The sequence below is a fragment of the Mirounga angustirostris genome, unplaced genomic scaffold, assembly GCF_029215605.1.
Source record: "Mirounga angustirostris isolate CCGP_5_RB_7025 unplaced genomic scaffold, mMirAng1.0.hap1 SCAF_3, whole genome shotgun sequence".
NCBI classification, from domain to species: domain Eukaryota; kingdom Metazoa; phylum Chordata; class Mammalia; order Carnivora; family Phocidae; genus Mirounga; species Mirounga angustirostris.
In genome coordinates, this window is record NW_026991711.1 from 145,013,867 (window position 1) to 145,026,382 (window position 12,516).

General features: G+C 36.6%; 1 protein-coding gene across 3 annotated transcripts in view; it reads right to left on the reverse strand.

The window, feature by feature from the left end:
* PDE1A (phosphodiesterase 1A) overlaps window positions 1-12,516 on the reverse strand; it is a 237,086-nt gene that overhangs the window by 60,048 nt on the left and 164,522 nt on the right. For all 3 annotated transcript variants that reach the window (XM_045868406.1, XM_045868407.2, XM_054506108.2), the window contains 3 exons: window positions 8,090-8,156; window positions 4,726-4,842; window positions 3,723-3,863 (listed from right to left, as the gene is read on the reverse strand). In XM_045868406.1, coding sequence (XP_045724362.1) covers window positions 3,723-3,863; window positions 4,726-4,842; window positions 8,090-8,156 — 325 coding nt within the window. The remainder of the gene's footprint in view (window positions 1-3,722; window positions 3,864-4,725; window positions 4,843-8,089; window positions 8,157-12,516) is intronic.

The window sequence follows — 12,516 nt, forward strand, 5'->3', positions numbered from 1 at the left end:
ACCTCACGTCATCTTTCTTTCTTCTACTCTTACTATTAGAACACATGGGCAGGAGCCCTTAAATGCAAGTGTTCTCTTACCAAGGCCCTTGGAAGATTTCAAATTCAGAGAGACACTTGGAGGTGGCATGGCAGCATTTGGTGAAGCAATTTGCTCTTTAGCAAATGGACTGAGCTACCACACACCCCTGTCACCTTGGCACAAGGCTACAAGTTAATTAAGCGTCAAAGGACAGAGACAGACAGAGGATGTACTAGCATCAGCTGTCCTCTGCAGTGTCTACTCCCAGGCTGAGGGTATTCCGCGTGACAGTAACAAACTGAAGGACAGTAGCTTCATCACAATCCCCTTCAGGCACTGGTCCTCAGAACATTTTGCAGGGGGCAGGCTGCATTAGTCACCTGACAGTTTGGGGCTACCACTGGAGTGCTCCAGAAATGTCTCACGGATAAGACCGTCCTGAAATGGCAGAGGATCAACGAAAGCACTAAAGCCAGTGACCTAGTCTTCCCCATATTAAATCCAAGGAATTTCACCTACATGAATATTTCTATAATACATTTTTGTTCTTTCAAAGAACCAACACATTCATCGGTGTGAAAATTAATACTCCCCTACCACTACTTTCGTCACCTAAAGAAAAGCTTGTTAAAACAACTTCCCTAAAGCCATCAAGCTGGCTGTGAAAGCTAGTTTTGGCAACATAGGCAATTAAGTCGTAATTCATTTTGCCTTTCCTCTTACCATCTATCATAAAATTTCTTATTACTTCCTGTAGTTTAAATGTATTTTCCTGATCTCAGACAACAATGACAGTCTTCCACTGGACTATTTTTGTAACGGCCAAACTAATCGATGAGTAAAGAGCCCACTGACACATTGTTGCTGAAGGATGAATAAATCAGAAATGAGTTCCCCAATGAAATCTGCTAAAGTAGAGTGAAGTTCTGTTTATGATTGGTAAGTTACAGACTATGTAATCTTTATTAATGTCAACTTTTTAGGAGTTGTGCCAGGCTGGGCCAGATTTCCCGTCTTCTGGAGAAGTTGGAATGGCTTGTTATATCCGGATACAAGTCCTCCTCACAAGCCTGAGGGAAAAGTCACACCGTGGATTTGAATTTCTCTATTTACCAATAACACGGCATCCTTCACCCCTTCCATGTCACCTTCAGAAGAGAGGTTCTGAAGCTGAAAAAGGAGACTTTTCTTTGGCTCCCTTTATACTGATAGCAAAAAAAATAAAAAATGTACTTAAGCAGAAACATATTTTTAAACGATGAAATTTTGGTTACCTCCCAGCATAAAATGGTATATATCTTCTCACTGCATTTCATAATTAAAGTAGATATTTGATTATACTGAAGTAGGCATTACTTTTCTGTTCCATTTTGTTCTGAAGAAACTTAATCACCTCAGTTTCCATTTCAGAGTATCACTTAAATATTTCATTTTTCGGTTAATTTTTTCAAAGCCACAGAATTCAGGAAAGAGGACATGTCACGCTTAAAATGAAAACCATCTCACTGTCAGATTCAAGACGAAGGCCTTAGAAAGGAAACAGCAAGCAGCTCTAACCAGGAAGATGTTGAAGTGACTTTTTCAAGGGTAACAGCATTTGCGGCTGTCAGGAGGCAAAGAGCTCAAGAAACAGCATGACCGTGAAGTCTTATTAAAGCAAAGGAACATTAAAAGAATTTCTGTGTGTGTGTGTGCACACATGCTAGAAACAATTATAAAAAAGGTTACGTATACTACTTTCTAAAAGCTTATAATATTTTAAAGCTATGTCTTTGCATGCTTGATTTTCTACTTATTATTGCTAACTTCTACTTCCTCCTTTTACATGTCAAATCAGACTCCTGGAAAGAAGAAAAAGTTTCAATCAAGGACCAAGGAAATCTAGCCATGACTGCATTTGATCTCAGCCAATGGGCACATTTATACCATAAGTCTGTGATGCCCATATATATACCTTACAATAGGAAAACACAAGCTATGAAGTTGACAACACATACAGTTCAGCCTTCTACAAGGTCACAAAGGGGTCATGCTACTGCCTCAGTTAAGGTTTTTGAGATTTCTGCCTCTCCCAAATAGGACTTAACTCCAAAGCAGGTTTTTTGTTTTTTTGTTTTTGTAATTTTTTGTAATTTCCTGGTAGAGTGCAGATTTCTATTGAATTGGTGGTGAGATTCCAAGAAAATCCTTTATTAAAAGCCTCTCTTTAAAGTAGAGCTCTCAGACATTAGCCATCATCAACTGTCAGCTTTGTGAGTGAACCACCATGGATATCTTGCCCAGTGATGTCCTCAGATGTCTTCAGCTATGGTTGTTAGCTAACTGTAAGCCCATCAGCGACCTCAAGTGAGAACCTGCTAGTTGGGATCCTTCTAACTACAGACCTTTGAGAGATATTGATAAGTTGTTGTTTTAAGCCACTAAGTTTTGGAACAGTTTTTTTGGAGCAAGAGATAATTGAAACATGGGTTGAGAGTGGGATCTGAGTCCAAGGCACTGATGGATGTGCAAACATTTTGGAGGCAAAGAAAGATGAAGAAGAAGAGTAAACAATTTATTCAATCATCATATGAGACACTATTGGACGAACCATAGAAAATGGATTGTATGTGTAGTAAACAGCACACTATAGTTTCTTGGGTGAAAAATAAAATTAATATGAACATTTTCTGTATATAATAAAGTTGAAGAATCATGTAACTGTTGTAAATTTTCAAGATCTTCAGGCCAACATACTGTGGCCCTAGGGACTTTGCATGGGACCAGTTTAGGAATAGTCTCTGGTGTGGACAGATGAGGTATTGAGGATCTCTGGGCCCCAAAGAGTATTAGTTACATAGATCTGAGTGCTAATGACCCAACAGAATAGGTGTGTGACTTCTGAAGTCAAAATAGGTAGGCAATGCATATTATGGGATTTGATGGAACATTCTACTTAAATGCAATTTATGGCACAGCTTCAGCAGAGGCTGACACATAAGGAATCAAGAAGGTACTAAGATTTGGGCATCTCATATGGCCTATACCCCTTTGAACCCACCTCAGTGTGGAATTTTTAGAAGAAAGAGTTGCTCCTTCTTTTCACTTTCCTAAACTCTGAGACATTACAGAAATTCCAGGCAGTGTCAGAATTCCTAACATCTACTTGTTGTTGTCCTGGGATTGCATTGCTGAATCATTTATTTACTTATTCATGGATTCATTTAGATGCAAAGAAGAGGAAAGAGAATTTGGAAAAATTCACATAAATAACTTCCAAAATCCCTATTAGGATTTAATTGTGATTATCAATGCAAGGAAAAGAGAAAAATCCACAGAAGTCAGCTTGGGAGAACATGATAATATGAGGGAAGAGCACTGTAACTAACTTTTATCCCAAGACTTTATCTAGGTCACTTTTTGTTTTTTTGGTGATTCCTAGGGGGAAAAATTATAAACAAAAATGTTCTGGAGTCCAAATTTTGGAAAATTTGCAGTGTATTTACATTTGCCTCTGGGTATTTTTTTTTCATGGAGTTAAAATATTTTTTGGAAAATGTATATTATGAATAACTCATTAACACTCAGAAATCCAAAAGATCATCACTTATAATACTCCTGTGGGCATTGAAGGGACAACAGCAATATGGGACAATGTCAGTGTAGGAGAAAGGAATTTAATGTTCCAAACTAACAAACTTAAGTTAGAAAAACTTTCTTACCATGATACCTGTATGAAGCATTATGTAATGCACAGTTTGAGTGACATCAGCTGCATGAATCAAATTGTGATAAGGATTTTTGTACTTGCTGTAACCAACTTCTAAACCTTCTGCAAAGGAAATTAGGCAAGAAACAGGAATCTGCAAAAAGTAATAATCATGATTATATTTTGACCAAAATAGTAGCACTAAATCAACATGAGCACAACAATGTTTGGGATAGGACACAATTGTGAGTCAGATGTGGGCAGTAGTTTTTTGAGGTTAAATGTAGACTGCTCTGAAAAACTATTTCATTAACCTGTTAGCTTTCAATCCTAAAACAGATTGTAATCCCCAGGTGTTTAACTAAGATGAAATAACAATCTTACCCATATTGTTGTCTTTAAATGTTTATATCTTCCAGAGTCAAGACAGAAGGCTAGTTCTTAAAAGGGTAAAATTCCAAATTACAATTGGTGATGTCTAGTTTTTCTATCTGTAATACAAGGGATTAAAATAAATGACCTTCCAGCACCTTCTAGCTCTAAAATTTCCATGATTCCATTGGTAATGATGAAAGGTACAGGTTGCAGAGTGCTTAGAAATCTAGGTCAAATCTGCTGCTTAAATGGCTCTAAAATGAAATTAATTAGAAGCCCTTTCATCTCAATTTAAGAAAAGCTGCCAAGAAAGGTTCATTCTGTGTTTTAGGAACACAGAAGATCATATTTTTAAAAAACATAGCTCCCAATCTCTACATGACTGGTCTGTGGGTAATTCAGGTGGATGCTCGTATCTTGTTGGAATGAGGCAACAATGGCCTCACGATGTCCATGTGGATATATGTCAGTGAGTTGTGGAAAATGGCTATATCATGTGGTGAACTCATCCGCCTAGTTCTGTGACCTGCCAACTAGAAACATTATAAAATGCATTGATTAATGACTCGATGTTCTGCATTTTCTTTCTTATTCAGATAACTAATTCTAAGAGCATTTCATTTTTGTTCCATGTTTCTGACCTTGAAACGATTGATAAGATCATATCTGGTAAACAGTTCATAAATCATAAACTTCAGACTGTGTTCTCCACTTGCTTCATTTAAGGCAAATACATCAAAAGACCATTTATCAACGTCCTGTAAAAAAAAAGGAGTAAATGCTTTAGATGGCAATATTATATAGTTGTTTCTTTCTATGAAAAATTCTTGGAGAGATCAGGCGTTGTAGATTTAGCAGGTCACATTTCAATTTAGAACATCAGACTATATTTTTTCCAGTGTCCTATATGACAGAGCCACTTAGTATCCATGGGTTCACAAAAGTGAAGCCATAATGCGTAATGTAAGTGCTAAAATCTTCCCCTTAATCCCAAAGTTATCAAACCTGATGTAATAAACCTGATAACACTATAATACTGATCTTATTCTCAATCTCTCTTCAAATTCATGCCATAAATCACTTGCCCAGAGTGGGCTTCAGTTTAAGGTAGAATTACAGGTTATGTGGGTGATGTCAATGGAGGGATAGGGGAAAGTAGCCCCAACTTCTCTTTCTACTTTCTACATGGCTTGAAATTCCACCATAAGAGTAATCCTTTGATTTAAAGCTTTGATATTTTATGTCTTCTTTTAAGTTGCAAACACCCTAGAAAGATAGAGTATATACCACCTTATTACTCACTCTAACCTTGGCTGATTCATTTATACTTTCCTCCAGGGACAGATGGAAAGGAAAAGGAAGTGAGTCTTTTGATTGAGGAGGAGGAGGAGGAAAGTAATTATAGCATTTCAGGCGATTCCTGAGGGAAGTGGCCAAGCCTATAGGGAAACACATACATACCCTTGGAAAAAATCCACTGACGGTGGGAGAGAAAGCAATGAGAGCTATGCCAAACCATTCCAGCTACCTCATGATTTTTGCTTTAGGTAATTCCAAGTTGAAAACTTGTCGAGGGGTTCACAAAATGGACTTATAACAAGTGATACCAGTCCTATACACTAAGGAGGTTTTCATGTAAAGTGGGAGCTCCAATACTAAATAAATCACTGAAATTTTAAAAATTTGAAGAAATACAACAGTCAGTTCTAATGATTATTAGAAACTCTTAGCAAATTGTGTGTTTACATACACACAGCAGGTTTAGTATTAAATAGGGCAACCTTAAAACTGTGTGTTAATTTTGAATTTGAGCTGGGATTATTTAGAACTTTATTCATTTAATACATTTTTACAGAGGCCAACAATCTGTACTATAACATGCTGAAACTAAACTGAGAATCTGATAAATAGTATTCAGTCTCCTTTAAAAATACTGCTTTTGAAAATAGTAATAGCAGCTTCAAATGCTATTTTTAAATACTTGAAAACACCACTAAGATATTTTTTGATTTGCTTGTATGCCTTTATTAAATTCCTTCCATTTGGCCATGATTTGATTCCCAAACACTTGCCTTATCTGTTTGTAAATTTAAAATCTCTGAAGGTTGTGTTAGAAGGCATTTTGCCATCAGTAAAGCTCGAATGAGGCCAAAATATCTTTTATCAAATTCCAAAGAATTAGTTCAGATTGTTAGAAGGCTGCTATTTATAGTTCCTTCTAGGGGTTTCCCGCTGAATAAAAGGTTAGTTTTCCACTTTGGGGGATTTTTATCAACAATGATGATTTACATTTATAAACTACTGCAGATGCTTCATTGAGAACAAACAAGACAAGAAGGTATCTCAGGAAGTACGAACTATTTAACTAAAAGTATTCTTTTTTTTTAAGATTTTTATTTATTTATTTGACAGAGAGAGAGAGAGACAGCAAGAGAGGGAACACAAGCAGGGGGAGTGGGAGAGGGAGAAGCAAGCTTCCCACGTAGCAGGGAGCCCGATGTGGGGCTCGATCCCAGGACCCTGGGATCATGACCTGAGCCGAAGGTAGACACCTAATGACTGAGCCACCCAGGCGCCCCTATTTAACTAAAAATATTCTTTACTGGTGATATTTCCTCCCTCAACCTGTTAGTTTATACATTTTTTTATACCATATTTTAGAAAAAGTGTTTACTTTCTCTCATACTAAAATATTGTGTTCGTTTCTAAGTAAAGGTTATTAAAAAAATAAAAATAAGTAATATCTTTGCTTACAGCTGATGAAATCAAAATCTCACAAGATCCAAGGAGTAATTAATATCTTATAATGTGACATTTCACTTATATACTTGTCTTTTTTTATAGCTTTAGAAACATAAATATAAAAAACTGTCCAAGAAAAACTACCTTTTTAAATTAATAAGATTAAAGTCTAATATGCAGCAGAGGAGAAAAAAAAAAACAAATGCAAAGGGGATGCGTAAAAGGAAATTAACAAAATAATATAATATAAATAGCAATATAAATTAAAACTAGAAAAGGAATTTAATAAACCCAAAATAAAGCAACTCAGGATATTCTGTTGCCAGTATCCTTTAAATTCTTGGGTGATACAGGAAAACCACCATGAAATTGTTAGAGGAGACAAACTTGAATTTCTCTACTCAAATTAAATGATAGAAAGAAATCAGGGATGTTGAATGATGAGCTTAGAATAGGAACAGTGCTCATGCATACACAGGCAGTGGAGACAAGTGAACCAAAAACTTTCACCACTTTAGAGTTTTGACTCGAGTTATTTCTAACATTTAATACTGCATTTGGGCCTCAGCCACAGAAAAAGCAGAGATAAGGGAGATGAATATCTTTTCTGCTTTCTTTCTTAATTTTATCTTTTTTTTTAAAAAAAGATTTTATTTATTTATTTGTAAGAGACAGAGAGAGAGAGAGGCAGAGGGAGAAGCAGGCTCCCTGCTGAGCAGGGAGCCTGATGTGGGACTCGATCCCAGGACCCTGGGATCATGACCTGAGCTGAAGGCAGACGCTTAACCATCTAAGCCACCCAGGCGCACTTAATTTTATCTTTTTATATGTTCTCAGACCTAAAATTCTAAAGAAATTTCTTTCATATAAGTTTTGTCCTGGAACATCTTTTTTTTTAGTGCATGCAACTTTCCCACAATATATACATAAGAAAATATGTATATTCTGACAAGTCCTGGTGCCATCTCAAAATTGAATTCAAGATCCACCTAAATAAAGCATGAAGAAGAAAAAAAAATCACATATGTGTGTGCACACACTTGCATATGCATTGACATAGTTTGTTAGTATAAATCAATCCTCATTTAAGTCTACAACGAGTCATGATTTGGAACACATGACATGTTGTAAATGGCTACAGTATTTTTTACGTACCAATACATAAGCTGCAGCAAAGACCTATTCTCATTTTCTCCCAGCCATTTTAAGAAGATTTTAAAAAAATGACTATATGAAAAATTTAAATAATTGAAATTATTTCACCTTTAATGTGACTATGACAGCTTCTGGATATACCAAACCAACCATGTGATAGGACTTTCTGTACATCCTGAAAAAGAAAAATAAGTATATATATAAGACTCATTTACTCAAAGTTTTCAACTATTTTTTAAATATAAGGGAAAAGATTACTTTTGGCATGTTCACCTTTTATCATTAATTACAGGCTTTCTTTGTGGCAACAATAATAAATATGGTCACCATTTATTGAGAATCTACAATGTGACAAATGTTAATGTGAATATGTCTACACACAAGCACCCTATTAAGTCAATATGATTGACATCTTTTTCTTTGCTTCATCCTATTAAAAGAGACTGTCCTTTGTATATGCAACAAAGCTTTCTGGCATGCCACCATATCAATGACAGAAGAATATTCTTGTTTTGCATCCATTAATATGCCAAAATTTTTGGTCTGGAAGCTGAATGCCATTAAAATATTTCCTTTATGGATTTCTTTCTTCTTCTTTTTTTTTATAAAATGGAAATTATAAGAGAGAATACGTAGTATCATCGGAATTTATACAGCTTCCTTTTTTTTAAAGTTAAAAATACTAGGGCAGACCATATTGACAAAAATTGCTGAAGTTTGTTCAAACTATCACTTAATAAAAATTAAGAAATCTTATGCAGAACAAAGTTATTTCAATTTTTATAATAGCACAAATAAAAGTATTTTTATTAATCAGTAATTTGCTGGATCTTCTGATGGGCAACCAAAATGACATACACCGGGGCACCTGGATGGCTCAGTCATTAAGCGTCTGCCTTCGGCTCAGGTCATGATCCCAGGGTCCTGGGGTCGAGCCCCGCATTGGGCTCCCTGCTTGGCGGGAAGCCTGCTTCTCCCTCTCCCAGTCCCCCTGCTTGTGTTCCCTCTCTCGCTGTCTCTCTGTCAAATAAATAAATAAAATCTTTAAAAAAAAAATGACATACACCAAAAAAATGAAACTCTTCCATTAGTTCATGTGACAAGAAAACCAATGTGATACCCCAATGTGTAAGAATAGCATAGACCTCTGTTCAGAACTGGAAGATACATGGTTCATTCCCCAACGTCCTGGGAAGAAAGAATTAACTATCAATCATGTCCCTTCATTTTCATATTGTTAGTCCATTGGCAAGTTACATTCCTAGACTATACTGTTGTAACTTCTCCCAAGATGCCTGAACAAAGTTATAATTTAATGATTATATCATTAATTTATATGAGGGAGGTCAATATAAGAAACAGTCATTTGGAAAATATTTTGCAATTTCATAAAGCCACTACAGAAGACACTAACTTTTTTTTAAGATTTTTAGAATTTATTTTAGAGAGAGAGAGAACACAAGCGGTAGAGGCAGAGGGAGAGGGAGAGAGAATCTCAAGCAGACGCCACATTGAGTGCTGAGCTTGATACAGGACTCGCTCTCACGACCCCGAGATCATGACCTGAGCCAAAACCAAGAGTCATACACTTAACTGACTGAGCCCCCCAGGCACCCCTGGACACTAACCTTTTTGATTCAATGTACCTTATGGATTAAAAATCCATAAGACCCATTACTTAGTGTCTATGTAAAATAATTCATGTTTCTCTCTCTCTTTCTTTTTAAAAATATTTATTTATTTATTTGAGAGAGAGAGGGTAGTGGGTAGAGGGAGAAGGAGGCAAGCAGCAATCCTCGCTGAGAAGGGAGCCTGATGCAGGGCTCCATCCCAGGACCCTGAGATCATGACCTGAGCTGAAGCCAAGAGATGGTCACTTAACCAACTGAGCCACCCTGGCGCCTCTCATGTTTCTCTTTTTAATCTTGACTTCTTGAAAGCTCAGAATTTAAAAATTTCATTTACGTATATCTTTAGCCTAGGCTTCATTGATAAAGTATCTCCTCATTTTATCACAGAGATCTTATTGCTTTATTTCACTATTTCCATTTAATGTTTATTTTAAATGACTCTAAATAATTTTTGACTGTGGGTAATTGGTTTTAATAAAAAATTATCCTTATTCTCTATCTCTCTTGGAAGATTTCAGAGCATTTTATAAATAAAAATACTTAATTACTCCATTGAGATAGGCATAATTATTGTGCTCTTGCAGGCAAGGAAATTAGTAATTGCACTATAACAGACCCAGAAAATAATTATTGTCAATAATGATATTTAGTGGGGCACCTGGGTGGCTCAGTTGGTTAAGCAACTGCCTTCGGCTCAGGTCATGATCCCAGGGTGCTAGGATCGAGCCCCACATCGGGCTCCCTGCTCGGCAGGAAGCTTGCTTCTCCCTCTCCCACTCCCCCTGCTTGTGTTCCCTCTCTCGCTGTCTCTGTCAAATAAATAAAATCTTAAAAAAAAAATAATAATGATATTTAGTTATTTTGTGGGGTTTTTGGAGACAACAGTCTTTTATATCTATTTTTCTAGTCATCATTACTAAAAAATGGAGGGACAGGGGAAATAAAAGGATAATGGTCTAGGAAAATAAGGTCAATAATCAGTAGTAAGAAATTAAAAAATTAAGTAACTTTCAATCCCTGTGACTTCATGGCACAGAAAAGCAGTAGGATGAAGCAAAGAGAAGACATGCTTTAAATCACAGACTAGCCACTCACTAACTATGTGACTTTTGGAAAGCTATTTAATGTCACTAATCTGTAAAATGAGGATAATTATAAGCTTTTTGTGAAGAGTAAATGATATAAATGTCTACCATAATATAATAAATGCTCAATACAAGAAAGCCATTATTATTATTAAGGTTACTCTTCTCACTACTCTGCAGCCAGCGCTGTTGCCTGCAATTCTTGGTTCTTTGGGGCTGCCAGGGCTCTGTGGGAACTCTGGTGCTGATCTCTTAGACCTGGAATACATTTGAGGAATGAACGTCAGTGTGCATTCTCATTACATGGAATGTAAAGCAAGACCAAGAAGATTATCCTTCTGAGGAAATGAAGGAACTTCCCCATTATCATCTTCTCATCCTATAATAAGGAATAGAATATTAGGACAAAAAAAAATGAAGATGACGGTTCAGAATCCGTGTGGGGGAGACCTTAACACATCTGCCTCACACTTGAGTAAATCGCTGATATATTACAAGCTGCTGAAAAAGAACAATGCATTTCCTGGGCTCCTGCAAGTGGTGAAAGTCCAACTGGAAATAGAGGGGATTCTTTTTGGAAGTTTTTACTAGAGTTGCAATGTATAATTCAAAAACTCAAAAAAACTCCACAAAAATGAAAAACTATCTTATTTCAGATACTGTGTTAGGTAAGAGACCAGTGGCGAACAAGAAAAAGACAGTTGTTGCTTTCGTGAGGCTTACTGAACAGTGAAGAGGGGCAATAAATTAAAAAGTACATGATTACAAGCAGCACTCAGTGCTGTGAGGTAAACGACTGGTCAGGGTAGACAAAGTGATGTACACTTACACAGTGCTAAGGGAAGGCATCTGGAAAGACAGGAAGGGCCAGCCAGGGGCAGGGCAGGGCAGGGCAGGGAAAATAATTTTTGGTAGAGGAAGTAATAGGATTATGGTCCCAAGGGGAGAAAGAGTTAGGAATGTGGGTTGAAATCAGAGCAATATAGATATTCACTCAAAAATGAAGGTAGCATTTGATGAGGCAAGAAGGTAAAAAGGTGCCGAATCCCGCAAAACCATGATACAGAAGTCGCCCTTAATACCAAGTGAAATGGAAAACCATCAGATGGTTTTAAGCTTAGGAGTGACAGGGCCTAATTTATATTTTAAAACGTCACTGTAAAATGACTTGTTTGGAGACGGCAGTTGAGGAAGTGGGGGGCCCAACTGGAAAGCTACTGTCGTATTTCTGATGGCAGGTGACAGAGCTGGGGGCTGGGGTTGCGGGAGGAGAGATGGGAAAGTGAGCAGATTCAAGGTATCTCTAGGTAATGAATTGCCAGGACCTGCAGAGGCACGGAGTCTTGGGGAGGGGAGACTTGAGAGAACACTCAGGAAAGCTTTCTAATTTTCAAAATTGAAGATGATCATCTTTGAAAATTCAAGATAAACATGTGCCCCTATTTTTATGCACCTCCTAATGGGGATACAAGAGTAATCAAAGAGATTTCATTTCCATATATTTGTAACTTACTGATTTCTTCAAGACTGCTTGCTAGTTTAGTTACCTTAAGTATATTTGCTATTTCTACAGGTCATTAAATAAAATATTTTATGTAGCATATGAAAAAATGAAAACTTAGCATATCAATATATTTTACAGAAATCTTAATCTTTTACTGGATGGAAATAGAAATTGACTCCCACAGTTTGCATCCTTTTTAGTTTGCCAAGTTCTACAATATTTTCCTGAAAAAGACAAAATACACATTCTTTCAGCAAATCACACATATTCTCTTTTATTGGTGATTCTCTCACTGACTTTCTGAACTACTATTGA